Raw genomic sequence first — 17312 nt, 5'->3', positions numbered from 1 at the left:
AAAAAAAAAAAAAAAAAAAAAAAAAAATCACCACGAAAGTTCCGTAGCTCAAAAAAGATGGACTTCTTTGAATTTTGTTCTGGGAAAAAAAAAAAAAATCCTCTGTATAAAATGACAGCTGTAGAGTGCAATATATTTCCTTCTTTGCCTCTGCTCCGTTGTCTTGGCTTTGGCCAGAACCAAAAACAGTGCTGAGTCTGAGCAGCTACTCATGTTAGCAGCCTGTAGCTCTCTTTTCCTTTAATGTTTTTGATGTTTCATTTCTGTCCTAATTTGCATGTGATTGCATGTGTCATTTGTTTGGCAGCTTTGTGATAGTCTGAGGTCCACGAAGGGATTAAAACCAGGAACTGGCTCCTTTTCCAACCACTAAAGCCTCATCTGGACCCACAAGCTCTTGCTGTTCCCTGGAACGTGACTAGAAGATGTGAGCAGCTTTGTGCTGGAGCCCCATTTCCATGGGTAAAGTGTTCACCTGATCAAACAGCTCCCCGGAGTTCCACAGGACCACATATTTATTTTCTAGAACTTTGTTTTTAGCTGAAAGGGATCTTAGAGGCTCTCTGAGGCAATCCTATCGCTTTACAGGTGATAAAACTGAGGCCCAGAGAAGTGAAGTAACTTGCCTAGGCCCACAACAGCTCATCAGTAAAAGAGCCAGAACACGTGGCCAAGGCTTCTCCTTCCTACTCCAGTGTCTCCTCCACACTCTCAGCTCACCCCTAGGGCTTGTGCTCAGGTCTTTGCAAGTAAGGCCTGTGACATTTAAGGATGTGACCACCTATCTCCCACCCATTGTTCTCGTGGCCATGAGGAGTAGAAGGAATTGTACCAGGATGTGATAAGAAGGAATTAGGAGCTGGGAGGCTTGCTGGGTGAGGACCTTGGCCCCTTGCTTGCTTGCCATCTCATAGGGGCGCTCCTGGCCTGTGGGGTCAGGGAGAACTAGACCTAGAGCATGGTTGTCTCTGTGACTGGTTGAGCCTGTTTTTCCTTCAAGGGCCCCTGGCAGTGGGAAAACATATTTTGACAATTGCCCTGTTTTATCAGCCCTTGGCACTCCTGTTATTGCCCTGAAATAAACATTCCTACCTGTATGCCAGGCCCTGCCTGTTTCTGGAGCTTTCTTAGGTTTACAACCTACCCTCACTGTCCCAAATTGATGGGGTGAGCCCAGGGCATTAAACGGGTGGTACAAGTCAGGCTTCAGGACTGACATGGGTCTATGTATGCTCAGTGTGGGTTAAGGGGCACTCGGCTGTCTTTCTCCCTACGGTGCATGCTGCTGCCAAACCAGATATCACTTGTAGACTTGAAAGGGAATGTGAGCTTTGGGTGAAGAATTCCCAGCCCCCAACAGAGGCCAAAAAGCTACCACTCAGCCAGGTAAGTCTTGATGGAACATTTCTTGCACAAAGGTAACCATATTCATTGAGCCTTTAGTGCCTCCTGAGTTCTAGCACTTCTGTGGTTTGGATTCAGGTTTTGTACTTCTCTGTTTCCCGCCGTTACGACAGGAGCTTGGGTAACCTGTGAGAAACACAGCCACAGTATAAGCCTCTTGAGACAAGCTACACTGAGGGACAATCAGGGTGAGGGTAATCCAGTGCCGTGGCTGTGTGAGCTCACGTGTGCTCTTTCAGGAGGACATGTCTCAGCCACAGATCTTCAGCTCTGACATGCTCAATCTCACAAGCCCTTTTCCGAAACCTCCGTCATGTGCTTTCTGATTCTCTACAGAAAGAAGGAAAATAAAGTATGCATTTTATGACACAACCCAGCTTGCAGGGCTGAAGTAGAAGGTCCTCACTGTACCTCATGGCAGGCTGCTGACGGCAGATATTTAACCTGGCTCACTGAACTGGGCAGTCAGGGAAGGGTCGGCTCCTGCTCTGTCCAGTTCTCTTCATAAGGGACTCTGTGATACTTTTTATAAAAATGACTTTGATTTCTGCATAAGAAGGCTTCCCAAGCTTGCTGTCTAGCAGTGGCTGCTGCAGGGAATTATTCAGATGGCAGCAAGAGAACCCTGGCTCCCTGGACCAGGACATTCCCTTCACATGTGTTGGAATGAGAGCAGGAAGAACGCTGGTCAGAAGTCCCTATCCACGGCTCTGGGACTCCAGTGTTCTCAGACCAACTGGGCCGCTCCTCTGAGTTAGGATGCTGACCCACACTTGGCCCTGGCTGTGGCATCCACAGGATGCTGCCCTTAGCCGTCATCTCGTGGGGCTGGGGCTGGGGCTGAGCAGGTCACACTGAACAAAAGGAGTGTGTCCCCATCACTAAGCTAACATCTGAGTTCTCTTCCACAGAAGTTGGTAACAAAGTCAGAAACGAGACTGAAGATGATTCTGGAGGCAACTGGGAACCTCCCAGAATGATTCTGCAGGCTTCTGGGAAGCTGAAAAACCCCAAGGCCAGACTGGCGTCTGAGAATGCCCAAGTCCTTTAGATTCCACTGGAAAAGCCATCCATCTGTGCCAAGTGTGTGGACAGCTTCAAGAGCCATACAGCCCTGGCCATCCAGGAGCACATCCATGTGGGGGAGTGGCCCTGAAAGTGTCCTAGTGTGGCAAAGGCTTCCCACTAAGTGGACCTCAGATGGCACAGGAAGACCCTCCTGGGGATGTGGGAGGACACTGCCTAGGCGGTGAGGGGCCACTTTTTCAGGTGTACACATTAAACGCAGACACAGCCTCTCTTGCTGCCAAGAAGCCTGTGCAGGGCCCAGGACCACGGAACACTTGCAAACTGTCACTACCCAGAGGCCTGCGCCTGTCTGGAGTGTGCCCAGTGTGTCTGCGCCTCTCAGCTTATCTGGGCTCACCAGCACAGCCACAGTACTGCAGGGCCCTGCTGTTGCTGTGAGTGCCAGGGCACTTGCTGGTTGCCTGAGCAAGGCAAAAGGTTCAAAACAGGGAGTCTCTGGGCAGCCATTCAGAGGCGCAGAGGGCAGCAGTGGCCACGCGGGTCCCAGTGTGGCAGGAGCTGCAGTCAGAGGCGGCATCTCAAGAGCCCTGGGAGCAGGGGCCAGCCACATGAAGCCCACGAGTGTCGCTGGCACGGGAAAGGGACATGAGGATCACATTGACCCAAGAGAAGGCCCACAGTGAGGAGGCCCCACCGAAGCGTCCCCAGCAACAGGGGCTGAGGCGTCTGAGGCAGCCAGCCCACTTGGAAAGGCCTGCTGACTGCATTCCGGATGTCAAGAGGACCCTTGGGAAAAAGAAAGGCAAGAGTGCAGCACCTTCTAGAGCCTCCTCTCGCTTCTCTCCTTTCAGCTCCGGCTGGAGTGATGGAAGAGGCTGCGCTGGGAGCTACCTCCCTAGGAGCCTACCCTGCCCAGCCTGAGCGTGGAGGCTACTGGCATTGCGCTTCCTCTAGTGAAATCCATCTTCCCAAAGGAACCCTGGGAAGGGGTCAAGGAGACCCTGTTCACCCCCACCATGGGGTCAAGTCTTCACTGCATGGAGGCCGCACAGATTCCCAGTCACAAACCCAAAGCCTTGCTGCCTGTGCCTCTGCTTCGATAGTTGTTTCAATGTCTTTTTTTAAAAAATCACATACACAGCCGGGCGCGGTGGCTCAAGCCTGTAATCCCAGCACTTTGGGAGGCCGAGACGGGCAGATCACGAGGTCAGGAGATCGAGACCATCCTGGCGAACACAGTGAAACCCCGTCTCTACTAAAAAATACAAAAAAACTAGCCGGGCGAGGTGGCGGGCGCCTGTAGTCCCAGCTACTTGGGAGGCTGAGGCAGGAGAATGGCGTAAACCCGGGAGGCAGAGCTTGCAGTGAGCTGAGATCCAGCCACTGCAGTCCAGCCTGGGCGACAGAGCGAGACTCCGTCTCAAAAAAAAAAAAAAAAATCACATACACTCGACTAAGATTGAGTCTCCTCACCTCAGAGATCTGGCTGTATCACGAGTTTCTGAAACCTTTGCTGCAGTCCCGTGGGAGCATGCAGCGCAGAGGATGTGGAGCCGCAAGGGCTCGCTAGAGGGATCTCAGGAGTTAGGCCTCAAGGAACGCTGTTGAGTGACAGGTCTGATGCAGCAGCTTTTACTACTGGTGGAAGATCGATGTTTTTTCCCTGAAAGTCTAACTTTTTAATTTCAGTAAACCAAATTAGATCACGTATGTGAAAGCACTTTGTAAACTATACAGTACTCCAGAAAAGGCAGCCAGGCCCTTAATTATAACTCACCAAACAGCCAACTCTCATCTCTACCTTCTATCTGGCAAAAATGATTGAGCTCACTATGAAGGACTAGAGAGGAAAGAAACTGAAAGACAAAAGTCAGGTGAACACACAGGCACTTCCCCTGCCCACCTCTGTTCCTGGCCCTGGCCCCTCTTGAGCGAGGGCAGAGCTCGTTCCGTCAGCTTCTCCGAGCTCCTGGTCCTTGCTTAGGGACACACAAGACAGAGATGTGTTGAAATAGACTCTGCTTTATTCAGGTAGCAAAAGGTTAGGAATCAAACATGGTTTTTAAAACCTCCTTTCATCTTTGAAAATAGAGGAAAGAGCGTCCCTGGGCCAGTCAGTTAGTGTACCTGCCCCTCCACGCTGTTCTGATAGGTACTTAGCACCCTAGAAACCCACCCTCTGCAGGAGAGAGAAGCAAGGTTCTGGAGCGTGGTCACATACTCTCAGGACAGGGGGCTGGCTCCCTCTCTCCCACCTGGAGTCGCTATGGCTACTGGGATCAAACTACCAGTTACATACTGGTTACTTGGAATGTCAGACCTGGTGGGCATCAGTCATCAGGGAGAGGGAGGGGAAATGCCAGGACACGTACATACGGATGCTGTCAAGACTACGGGCAACAAGCGCTGGGACTCCAGCCAAAGCGGGAGTGCATGCTCCTTCCACTCCCAGAGCCCTGTGGTTTTTCTTGTGAGGCATAAACAGGAAGCCTCTCCAACAAGGGGGTCTCCAGGCACTAGGGGCCGTAACTCAGCCAGCCTCTCCAAACAAAGCAAAGGGGCCGGCCTGGGCCGGGGCCTCGGATAAGGACGCTCACTGTTTCCACGGGAGTCCTGAATGAGGAAGTTCAGGAATGAGACGGCAGTCGTCTTCTTCCTTCTTGGTCATTGGCTGACAAAGGGGAACGGAGCAGGCCTGCGCCACTCAAGAAATCGGGTAGTGCAAATTCTGACAAACAGCATGCTCAGTGGCCCCGCTGCAAGGGGACCCCTTTTCCCACCACCTAAGGAAGGCACTGGACGGTGTCCTCGGAGCATGCTGATGCTGACGTGGAGAGGGTGAGGTACTTCCCCTGGTTTCCACCTCAGCTCCAGAACTGCTCCCACAGAGACCCACTCACGGCTGCTCACAGGATGGTCCCCTGCTCTGAGGGACTCTTCAAGGATGAAGAGGCCGCAGGAAGCGTGTGTGCTGGAACAGCACCTTGATGTGGAATCCCTGTGGGTAGGGCAGAGGCTACAGCCCCACCTAAAAAAGCCTTTCTCCCTCCCCTTCCACCAGTTCACATCCACAGTGCCTGACCTGGGCAAGTTCCTGAACGCCCATGGAGACAGTGATGGAGAGAGGGAGGCCTGTGCATGTCTTAGCCACGTGGATAGTAACACCTCCCAGAGCTCCCGCACCACAGGCCTGAGGGGTCCCTCTGACCGCCAGACCCACAGGGCTGGGAGACATTTCCACAGGTCAAAGGCAGAAAGCAAGAAAGGAATTCCTGACTAGAACTGAAAATGGCAGGAAAGCAACAGTGCTAAGGCTAAGTGCTGGGGTGGGGGATGAAAGGGCATATGGGGTACTAGGGCACCTGCAGTACTGGGGAGGGGCGTGGACGCCAGCATCTACCCTGGGAATGGGAAGGGTACTCAGACAGCAGCTTCTACCCTGGGAACAGGAAGGGTACTCAGGTGCTCAGATGCCAGCAACTACCCTGGGAATGGGAAGCAGCAGACTATGGAGAAAGGGCCCACCCACAGGGGCCTGTGGCACAGCACAGGACCTGCCTGAGCCAGGCAGCAAGCAAGCTGGGATGGATGGCACCCACTTTCTGCCTGTTTAAAGTAAGTGTCAGGCAGGGCAGAGAAACCCTGCCTGCTGACTTTCCTTATTTCCTGCCCATGGTTAAGGAAGGCGGAACCTAGACAAAATCATCCGCCTCCTGATAAGCGGCCTCCTGAGCCTGCCAAGATGGAGCTGCCCCTGGAAGGAAAAGTGCTTCGCTTTAGATGGAAGATGGGCAAGGAGGGTGTGAACCTAGCAGTGCCGGAAGCCCCTCTGTGCCTTTAGGGCGGTGCTTCTGTGGTTCTGAAGCTGGAGCAGGCCCACAGACCCTGGAGGAGCTTGTTCAAAGCCCTTGTCACTGAGTCCCCATTCCGGGATGTCTCAGTGGGCCCTGGCGATCCTGGTGCAGAGTCCCCAGGGCAACTCGGAGAAGAGAGGACTAGCCTGTCATGCAGATGGTGCGTTCAGAGACCAACTCCTACAAGGACTTTGGAGACAAATTCCTACCTGTCCCACTAAGGACGAGGATGGGGCGGAAGGCAGGTGAGTCCACACTGCAGTCAGAGGTCTTTCAGGGAGCCCGAGGCTCTCATTCACTAATCCTAGGGCAGGTGGGGAGTCAGCAGGCACTTGGATTCTCTGCTGCCACTTCATGGAGAGGGAAACTGAGGCACAGAAAAGAGGAAGGGATTAATCAGACCACTGCCTGCAGCAGAGCCGGGGCTGCATCCCAAGCCTCCCAACTCCAACTTGGTCCCGTCCTCTCCTGAGGAAACCGGGCAGGGCGTGCCACAGGTCAAACGCGGCTCGGCTCTGCGGGAAGCACCAGACCGCCTGCCAGAAGAGTCCCAGCTCTACCATCTGGAGCTGCAGGAAGAGAACTTTCAAGGGTGCTCTGTGCAAAGGGCTTGTGATTGTTTCGCCCTGAAGGAAGCCCTGGGAAGAGGTACAGATCCGCACAAGATCGAGGCCTCACTGTTTCTGCTGCGGGAGCCAGGGTAGGAAGTCCCAGAACAATGCCTCTGGGGGCTCCTGCAGCCAGGCCAGCTGTCCCTAGGGCAGCTCCCCCTCTAACAAAGAGGCCTTTCCCATTCTCACTAGGCTGTGGGCAGCCTCCCTGGAACATTCCCCAGGGATGTCCAACAGTCTCCCCCACCAGGACAGTCCTCTTGCCACCAGAACTCAGGGGCTGAAACCTTTCATGATGGGGTTATTTTCTGGAGCACCTTAAAAATGAACTTGAGATCTAGAACCTTCTGGCACATTTGTGTGCTATGAGGCATGGCTGTGCTGAATGGGGCCTCAGGAAACAGGTCATGCACCTCCTAATACCCCTGCTGCTCCGGGACGCCACTGCCCACTTCCTGGTGCTTAGAGACCATCGCCACCAGCAGAAGATCCCAGGGCAGCCTAGAATCTGCAGAGCCCGTCCCAGTGATCACAGAGGTGTCTCCAAGGCAGTCCCAAGGACTCCCTGTCCCTCAGGACATCCCGGGGGCCTCCTGGCTGGTGTGGGGGTACAGGAGTCTCTCGGGAGGCTCCATGATGCAGTCCTTCAGAACCTCCACTGCTTCCCTGGAGGGCAGGATGGGTGGCTTCTGGCTCCCAGACTCCTCCACATAGAGGGCTCCCACCTCCTCCTTCCTGAGCCTGGCGCCTGTGAGGGAGGAAGGAGAAGGCAATTAGACTGACCGACAGTGACTGCCTTCCACATCCAACTTCGCCCAGGGGCTGTTTGGTGAGGAAAGCTTGGCGGGACAGACGGGAGACAGGACCAGGACTGCTCTTTGCAGCCCGCATCTGTCCCTGCTGTGTTCATTCTTTTATCCTAAGACAGGGGATCTCAACTGGGGGTGATTTTGTCCCCCAGGGACCATCTGCTAATGTCTGGAGATGATTTTTGTTGTCACAAATGGGGGGTATGCTACCGGTATCCAGTGGGTATCTAATAGGTAGAGGCCAGGGATGCTGCTCAAGTTCCCACAGTGAACAGGAAGACCCCCCAACCAAGATTACCCAGCACCAGTGTCAATAATGCCAAGGCTGAGAGCCCTGCCTGGAAGGAGGCATCGGTGCGTAGTTTGGTAGTGTTTGGACCAATCTGTGCTGGTCTCATTTTCCCTGTGGAAAGAGTAACTTGCTCCAAGGTACATCTGACATCATTTTTTTCTCCTTAGCACCCACAGGGCTGGACACAGAGCAACTCACTCAACAAATGCCTGGGTGAGGGGCTCACCCAGCCCTCTCTCGGTTCTCCCTTTTCCTTATCAGTGAGGGGTCTCTTTTCTTCTCCCCACCGGCCTACTGTGGCTTCAGGGCCACCCTGCTTCCTATAGAGCCTCTGTCAACCATGAGACCCAGTCCCATTTCTGATGACCACAGACTCAGAGGTGAAAACCAGGAGCAGCAACAGCTGGAAGGAGACCAGCTAGAGACGCCAGGAGAGAGAACAGTGCTCTATCCTTGTCAAGTGACCGCGAGTGGTCTGCAGAACCCCAACAACTGGCATATTTTCTTTGGTTTTCAGTGACTACCTGAAGACAGAACATTTCTTGTCTGTGGTTTTCAGTAACTTTCCCTCCCTTCTAATACAGCTTCCCCCTCAAGCAAGTCCCTGACCCCAGCCCTCTGGTCCAGAGAGGCTGCTTCTGTTCTCCCCTGCCCTGTGAGATTCCTGCCTGAAAGCCCCACCATCTCCTCTGCATCTCACCTCCTCCACAGCCACGTGGACCTCCTGCCCAGTCCAGAATCAATACAGCCCCACTCAGAATGTGATGGCGCTGCCTGGGCCTGGTCAGCCCTCTCCTTACTCCCAGCAGTGGTCCTGACCTTTAGCGCCATTTGCACCACCTGCCAGGCACTGTCCTGAGTGCTTTACATGCACCACTCATTTGGCAGATGAGAAACCAAGGCATAGAGGGATAAACTTGCCCAAGGCCACACAGCCAGCTGGGGGCAGAGCCAGCACAGCACTGTCACCAGGGCAGACAGGCTCTAGAAATGCATGCTCTCTGCACTAAGGCCCGCCTAGAGCACATGCGTGTCATCTCCCTGGCTGGGGCACAAGGTCCTGGAGGGTGGGCGTCATGCATCGAGTACCCACTGGCCTAGCAAATGGTTGGGCGCATGACAGAAGCTCCACAGGCACCTGCAGTCCTGTCTTCTTGGCCTCTGGCTCAGCACAGGGCTGGAGGGCAAGATTCCCCTGCCTTGGGGGAGCTCTGCCATGTGTACTTACTTGCAGGGGAGCGGGCTGGCACCTGGGCACAGGCGTAGACATGGCTGAAACGCCGGCCTGAGGAGGTCAGGAACCAGTGCTGGATGGCAGGCTGAGGGTCATACTCCGTGACGGCCACGCCGTTCACAGCCGTCATCATGAGCATGTTGAGCACCTCATTGGAGAGCTTGGTCCTCTCATCGGTCCTGATACGGTTCATGGCCTTGAACCCCCGCTCACAGCAGGAGGTGGAGATGGGCACACAGACCACCACGGCCATGAGCTTGCTCAGCAGGGGGAAGCGGCAGTGCTGAGCCAGGGCGTTTTTGCAGAGCATGGAGAACGGAAGGTGCTGGGCGATGGCTTTCAGGCCCAGCCACTCCTCCAGCAGAGCATCCTCACTGTATCCTGTTGGGAGGGAGCACTCGAAATACCTGGCCAGGGTGAGAATGTCATCATTCCCAAAACTGGCAAGTTCGATCCCGCTTGGCCAGGCCATGGTGTCAAACACCTCCATGTTCTTGAGCTGTGGGGGTCGGTCTGCGTCGAACCTCTGCTGGAGGTACTCAATCCCGGTCAGGACCGTCCTCTCTCTGTCTGCCTGGAACCGCTGTTCCGCTACCTCCAGTCCATCCAAGCAGATGCCGTGGAGCCGCCCATCCTTGAAGCTGGCGTTGAATTCTTCCTCTTTGGGCCCCGCCTGGTGACGGAGGCTCTCCAGTGCCACATAGGCCCGGCCCAGCGTGGCGTTTACCTCTGTAACCAGCACAATCTCCTTCTGGCACACCTCGGACAGAGGCCTGTAGATGCTCAGGAAGTCCAACAGGAAGTGGCAGAACTTGACAAAGTGGAAGCCGCGCATGAGCTTCAGCATCCCCTTGGCCCGGTGCCCAATCTGGCCCCCAGCCTCCGCCACACTCTGGAGGTGCCTGGCCAGGGCGGGCCAGCTCGCAAGCAGCGCGTGCAGCGTGCGCCTCCTGCTGGCCACCCAGCGGACTGCGTTCAGATCCTTCAGGCGGATGATCTCCTGCTCCAGAGACGCTGCACCTTCCTGCAGCTCATTCAGCCTCTTGTTTGACGACTGATAAAACTTGAAGACGGTGCGGATGTGCCGGTCACACTTCTTCACCAGATCGATGCTCCCGCAGGCATCCACCACAGCCAGGTGCAGCCGGTGGGCCACACAGTGGACAGGCAGCAGCTGCGGGATGACCTCCTGGAATTTTTCCACAAGGCCTCCTCTGCAGCTCAACATGGCTGAGCCATCCGTTCCCAGCCCCACCACCCAGCCAGGCTTCCGGAAGGGGATGTCCAGCTCATCCAGGGCAGAAACGATGGTCTCGAAGTACCCATCTGCTGTCTCACTGTAGAGAGGGGCCAGAGTGATGTAGGACTCTTTCACCTCCATCTGCTTAAAGTAGCGGATGTAAATCCCCACGCAGGCCTGCTCGGAGGCGTCGGTGGAGCTGTCCAGCAGCACACTCACACAGGGCGAGTTCCGCACGTCCTCCAGGATCTCCCTCTTCAGGGTCTCCGAGATGTACTTGATGAACTGAGTGCACGCTGTGCGATTGCGGTACTTGCCTAATATCATGGTCCCGGTGCTTTGGAGGAGCTGCAGGATCTTCTCAAAGTCATTCAGGGGCCTTGAGTGGTATGCGATGGAGTAGGCGGCATTGAAAAAGTGCTCCATGTTGGCCATGAGGTCGCTGGAGATCTCTGGAACGAGGGCAGTGTGAGGGGTGTCTTCCTTGATTTCAACCGTGTTGACACAGAGCCTGTGGGCTTTGCTGACTTCATGGTATTTTAAAGTCTCCACTTTAAAAGGCCCCGTGTAACCTCTGACTAACCGAGATGATTTGTCGTGGAGATTAGGTCTTTCTTTGCAGGCTGAGCAGAAGAGTTTGGTCTCTTTGGGGTCAATGACTAACCATGGGAACTGCCCAAACCATGACCTCTGAATGGAACGGGGCCTATATGTCCTCTTGATTCTCCTAGGTCCATCTCCTTCTCCTTCACAAATGCTGGGACTGCAGCAGGAGGCACGGGCCTCCACGGGAGAGGCTGGAAGCAACGCAGAGTCTGCAGCCAGGGCCTGTGTGTCTGCCTCTCTCACTGCCACTATCTTCTTGTTCCCTTTGGAGAAAATTAAATCATGCTTCATTCTGCTACCCAGAACTCTGCAGTCTTCTACCAGCTAAGACACCCCCAAATTTAATAAGTATCCCTTAAGCAAGGCAGAGAAGATGAATGCAGTCCTTCTTTCTAGAGATCATTAGTGGCGTCCATGTAAACCCTCCCCCATTCTTACCTATGAAAGTTAATCTGGCTCTCCCAGAGTTGTTGCTAATCCTTGTGGGTTCTTTCACCAGCGCCCCAACCACCCTATCCACACAGCTACCCTGGGATCATGTGACACCAGATACCATTAAGTTCAATTAACCCCTTGGCCACAAAGACTGTTGGATAAGCAGGTGGCTTTCACTCTCGTGTGAGGCTCCACAATGGAATAGGTTAAACACCTGTCAAGTCTTTTACGAGCCTCGGAAAGAATTAGGTACAGAAGTAAGTAGCAGCTACAAGTCAAGAAGTTACTGATTGAGATACGCAAGACAACAAATTCTCACAAACCAATGGTGCTGTCACTGAGCACTGGAGAAGGAGGAAGAAGGGATGAGAGGCTCACAGATGGGTCCCCTGGCTCCTCGAGATCAGTGTCCCCATGTACCTGCTCCCACCAGCTCTGCCACAGCCTCCATCAGCACTTCTGCTTACAAAAGGACCTGTTTTTTCCCACTTTCCCAGACTACTCTACACTCTGTGGGCAGGGTTAGTTGCTTATTCATCTTGTCTACCCAGGGCCTCCTGCCAGGCTTCGTGCCCAATCGGCCCCCATCGGATGGACACAGCTGAGCTCATGCTGTTTAACTCATCATAGCTGCCTGGGCCCTGGCAGATGTCCTTCAGAACACTGTAGGTTTAGACTCACCTGGAGGACGACCTTTCCCCCACTTTGGCCCATTTGGGTCCTTGATCCAGGGTGCAGCCCTCCGCTCCAGTTTGGAGATCAAGTCTGGCTTGGCAGCAGCAGGTCCTGTGGCAAGGATGAAGAATCATGCTGATGTCACTGCTGTGACCAAGTTGAGTAGCCCTCTCAAGCTAGACCCGGCCCCTGAAATACACAGAGGTGTCTCTGGGTTCTGTCCTTATAAAGTCTAGTCGGCCAGGGGCAGGCGGAGCGCAAACCCAGAGTGCCAAACAGTCAGTAAGGGGAGGGGCACCCCTCAGCTAGGATGGGACTTCCACAGATCCATGGGCCAGCCCTGGGAGCCGCGGGCCAGCCATACATACCAGAGGGGGAAGGGTGGAAACAGGAAGAACCATAGGGACTAAGCAGGAGGGGAAGCAACAGCCACGTGAGAAGTGGAAGGTCCCACCCACAGCTGGCCCACACATGTGCCCCTCTGCCCCCACAGCTGGCCCATGCATGTGCCCCTCTGCCCCCACAGCTGGCCTTTGTGAAGGTGACCAACTACATGGGTTTTTGAAAGGGGCACTTGGAGGCCCCCCAAAATACCTACCGTCTGCAATGCAGCCTGAAATCTGACTAAAGGAGATTTGGGTCTTTGGATTAAGCACTGCCCTTTACTTAAAATAGGAATATTGTTCAGGGGTATGCAAATAAACCATTTCCTCTATTGAAAATAAAATCCATCACTATCTACATCATGCTTTTGTGCATGTCTGTGTAAATGTGTGCATAAACTTTCTGTGGAGGGCCACACGAGCAACTGGGCCTGTGGGTGCTCCTGGAGAGGAACTGAAGGACAAGGGAAAAGGGAGGCTGGTTCCCACCATTCATCTTTGGATCATTTGAATATATTTATATATATAATGATACATATATGTGTGTGTGAATATCTACGTATTTACTAATAAAAATATAAATAACTAAATTACTAAAGTGTGTTAGACTGAACATATATCCTTCTTAAAATATCTCTAAAATGAGGTCAAAGGAATAATAATAAGAAAATGAGGGATAAGCCCAAGAGAAATTGGATTAGGAATGCAAATCCATTTTTGGAAGGAAAGGAGACAAAAGAGAGAGAAACAGAGTTGAACAGCAAATGCCTACAGGCGGGTTAACAAGGAGGAGCAAGCTGGCTGGCACCAGAGACTCCCAGAAAGATTCAGGAACTGCAGGCAGCAGATACGGGAGAAGGTGGTGGGTGGGGAATGGGTGGGCGCAGCGGACTGGCTCAAGTCTGACAGAGATCTGATCAATCCCAGATCCTCCTACGTATTCCAGCAAACCAGGAAACGCCACCACCACACCCCAGAGGAGAATAGAGGTTCGGTCTACAGAAAAACTTAGCCAGAAAGGCTCCAGATCCCAGATACCACGTACACAGAAAGGTGAAGGGGTGGTGCAGTACTGAAAGCAGGGAGATTGAGTCATGTCTATGGACTGAGGGGTGCAGTGCTCGACTCCAAGAATGCTGGCTGGGCTTATCATACCCTCCAAACAAGAGACGGGAAGCGTTTTCTTTGGAAAAATGGAATTGCCCTTCCCTCTCCCCTCAAAAGATCTATGGACACTGACTTTTGTGGGTTCTTCAGTAAGACATCTGGGCTTACAGCTGGTCACCCTACAGTGAAAAGTGAAACCTACTCTTGCTGCTTCCCAGCCACGCACAGGCCCACAGCCATGCACAGGGCTTCCGGCCCGTTTGTAAAGGCTTACTCTTACATAGGAATGAACCTGGAAATAATTATTTAAGAAAAGCCTCTAACATGAAAGAGAGAAATCAAAACAAGCAGGAAAAGATTTAGAAGAACTTGAAATATAGCAGGAAGCAAAATAAAACTTCAAAATAATGAGAATTAATATTCCCAAGAAAGAAAAGTCATGATAGCCATTCATGAAAGAGGCAGTAAGAGTGCTTAGAAACTAAAAAACCCAATAGAATCAAAAAACAAATATTGCCAGAAAATAAAATGGAGGAAATGTCCAAAAAAGTAGTATAAAAAAGATAAAAGCAGAAAATAGGAGAAAAAGAAACGAACAGAAAACCAGAGACTCAATCCAGGAAGTCCGATATCAAACTAATAGAAAGGAGTTTCTGGAAGAAAGAAAAGAGAAAATAGATAGGAGGAAATCCTACAAGAAAATTTTCCCAAACAGGAAAAGACCAGTTTCCACATGGAAGAGAAACACCAGATACCCAAAACAAAAGATTAAAAACACACTTTACATAAAACATCAAGACATATCATTAAAAATCTGAGAAAACGGAAATCAATTTCAAAAGCTTTCAGGGTAGAACAATTAAGCCATGTTCAAAGACTCTGAAATGAGAAGGCACTAGACCTCTCAACAGCACCCGTAAAAGCTAAAAGGGCAATGCTTCCAAAATGCTGAGGAAGAATATCTGCAGCCTAGAATCCTAGGCCCAAACAAGTTATCACTGAATCGTGAGGGCAGAATAGGACGTTTTTAGACAGGATGCATCACAGAAAGAAGGCCTCCCCTGCACCCTTCCTTAGGAAGCCACTGGACGATGTACACTAACAAGATGAAGATGTCAACCACAAAAGAAGGGATAGACTCGGGAAATGGGGGAGAGACGAAGGCACATCTCAGACCACAGGTGTGCCGCAGGCCTAAACGCTGCCTAGGTTAGACAGAGCAGGGGAGGAGAAGACCCTGGGGGCAAAGTCTCCAGAGAAAGAATGAAATGGAGAGATCACAGGATGTCCCGTCACGTGGAAAAGACTCTTCGGAGGAGTTTTGTAATTCCACTGGAGAGTCTGGGAAGAACTGATGAGGGTAAAGAAAGAGAAAAATAAAAAAGAAGAAAAAATTTTCCAATTTGAGGGGGAAGAGTCCTACAATGAAGGAAACACCATCACAATACACCACCTTGTTCAGCAGTAAATCATACATAATCATAACTGGGCACATAATTGACACTAATTTAACCAAAAAAGTATGATGTACCTGTTCTGAGAGGATGGAGGGAAGAGAAGTGGGGGCCCAGGTGATGTAACAGGGCCGTATCTCCATCTTCCACAGTAGGAATCAACAGAATATCTAAAATCAATAAATGAGGAATACAATAAACATAAGCCACAGGGTATTAAAGTGTGATTCTGGATGCCTGCTCTGGCTGAAAGCCTCCAAAAGTAGGAGCCAGCTCTCCTGCATTCCAAAGTCAGACACGGACACATGACCTGGAAAGAGAATGGCTGAGGGCCGGGGGCTGTGGCTCCAGCCTGCACCCATCGAGAGGAGTCACAGAGCTGAGCCTGAAGGAGCCAGGAAGTTGGGCACCAGGGATGTTTCTGGAAAGCATTGTCAAAGGTATCGTGAGCCTCTCTCTCTGACTATGGGGAGCAGTGGGTGCGCCCTTTCCCTTAACCTGACCTGTATCTCTGGGAGCTGTGAGGGCCACCAGTCCAGGCCTGGGTAAGACTAAAGTAGCCACGGGGTGCCTTGGAGGTGGCCATGTGGAGAGTGGCCTACAGTCCCAGATCTGTGACAGCACAAGGTCTGGAAGTGCTTCCATGGTTCAGATGTGGGCCACGTGGGGAATGAGAAGAGGCCTGGCGTTGCCTGTGGGGCCTGCCCGTGACGGGTGGCTACTGGTGTGATGCTCCCCTGTGAAGGTGCCTATATGGACAGGCTGCCAGGGCAGACATTCACCCATGTCCAGGCAACTACAAGCGAGAGGGTCTCAGTGCCTGGTCAGGGGTATTGCAGAACCCACAAACGCCCAAACAAGAGAACCAGCTTTAAAGGACTACAGCTCTAAGTAGCTGGTGTCAGATTACATGTCAAGTGAAACCTTTCTCATACCTCTCCCACCCACCCACCAATGCCATTCCCACTGAGGATGAGTCAGAAATTCTGAAACCAGCAGGGGGTGGGAGAAGAGGAGCCCCTTTCTTCCTATGGCATGGGTCCAGATTCTACACCTGCAGCAGGTTGAGGCAGGAAAGGCAAGAATCGAGTGTTAAATGAAGTCCAGATTTTCTGCTACTACCCAGAGACGGGGCTTTTGTGTCCTAAATTTTCCTTTTGGTAAATTTCTGATATAATTTCAAATTTACAGAAAAGATTGAACAACACAAGGAACTCCAGTCATTGACATTTTGCCCCATGTATTCTGGCATGCTTGTGAGCTCACAGGCACGCTCTCCTGCTGGGTCTATACATATAGCTACAATATTCTGGTGAACCATTTGAGGGTAAATTGTTTGCATGTCCCCTTATTCCTAAGTACTTCATGTGTATTACCCAACAAAAAAGGACCCTTTAACAGGTGGTAGGTGGGATTCGAACATGGGCTCCAGGGCCCTCACCCTGGCTTAACCCCTTCCCCTTGAGGTGAGGGCACTCTGAACAGGATGAGAGGTCACACTGTCATCATGTTACCTTGCACAGCAAAGGGAGATTAGCCGGTGGAGCCGACCTAGTTACACAGCTCTTTAAAAGCTGGTGCTGTTCTCAGCTGGCAGCAGACCGGGAAGTCAGAGCTTCAAGGAACATGACGATTCCACACGCTGCTGCCGGCCTGAGCACGGAGGGGGCCACAGGGAAGCACCCGAGAGCAGCCTCTGGGCTGAAAGTGCTCCCCGCTGACAGGCAGCAGGAGAACCGCAAGGAGCTAGATTCTGGCAACAGCATAAGTGAGCTCAGAGCATCCAGACAGGAGCCTGCCTGTCCGCCCCTTGGTTTGGGCTAAGACCCTAAGCACAGAACCTGTCAGGCCCACCTGGACTCCCGACCTGCAGAGTTGTGAGATAATACATGAGTCTGCAGTCATTTGAAATGGGGCAGCAGAAAGCAAAGGTGTCTTATACAACCAGAGTTATAATGATCAAAACCAGGAAACTCAACACTGATATCATACTATTATTAATCTACAGTTCACACTAAATTTCTTCACTTGTCCCCAAAATGTCTCAGTAGCCCAGCATCTGTCCTAGCATCATGTACCCAAGTTGTCACACCTCTTCAGTCTCCTTTAATTGAGGTAGTTTGCCGGCCTTACTCGGTCTTTTTTTGTTTTTCTTTTTCTTTTTTTTTTTTTTTTTTTT

At 52.1% G+C, this 17312-nt stretch overlaps 1 protein-coding gene across 10 annotated transcripts in view; it reads right to left on the bottom strand.

Annotated features, from left to right (window-relative positions):
• Positions 1-4435: 4435 nt before the first annotated feature.
• ZNF862 (zinc finger protein 862) overlaps positions 4436-17312 on the bottom strand; it is a 30494-nt gene continuing 17617 nt past the window's right edge. For 6 of the 10 annotated variants that reach the window (XM_017887819.1, XM_017887826.1, XM_017887823.1 and 3 more), the window contains 4 exons: positions 15211-15303; positions 12196-12300; positions 9228-11342; positions 4436-7646 (listed from right to left, as the gene is read on the bottom strand). In XM_017887819.1, the coding sequence (XP_017743308.1) occupies positions 7471-7646; positions 9228-11342; positions 12196-12300; positions 15211-15303 (2489 nt within the window). In that variant the 3' untranslated portion in view covers positions 4436-7470. The remainder of the gene's footprint in view (positions 7647-9227; positions 11343-12195; positions 12301-15210; positions 15304-17312) is intronic. The other 4 variants (XR_001888313.1, XR_001888311.1, XR_001888312.1 and 1 more) reach the window with 4 other exon arrangements.

This window comes from Rhinopithecus bieti, unplaced genomic scaffold (genome assembly GCF_001698545.2).
Source record: "Rhinopithecus bieti isolate Rb0 unplaced genomic scaffold, ASM169854v2 scaffold_17795, whole genome shotgun sequence".
Classification (NCBI taxonomy): domain Eukaryota; kingdom Metazoa; phylum Chordata; class Mammalia; order Primates; family Cercopithecidae; genus Rhinopithecus; species Rhinopithecus bieti.
This window is presented reverse-complemented; position numbering and strand designations above follow the sequence as displayed.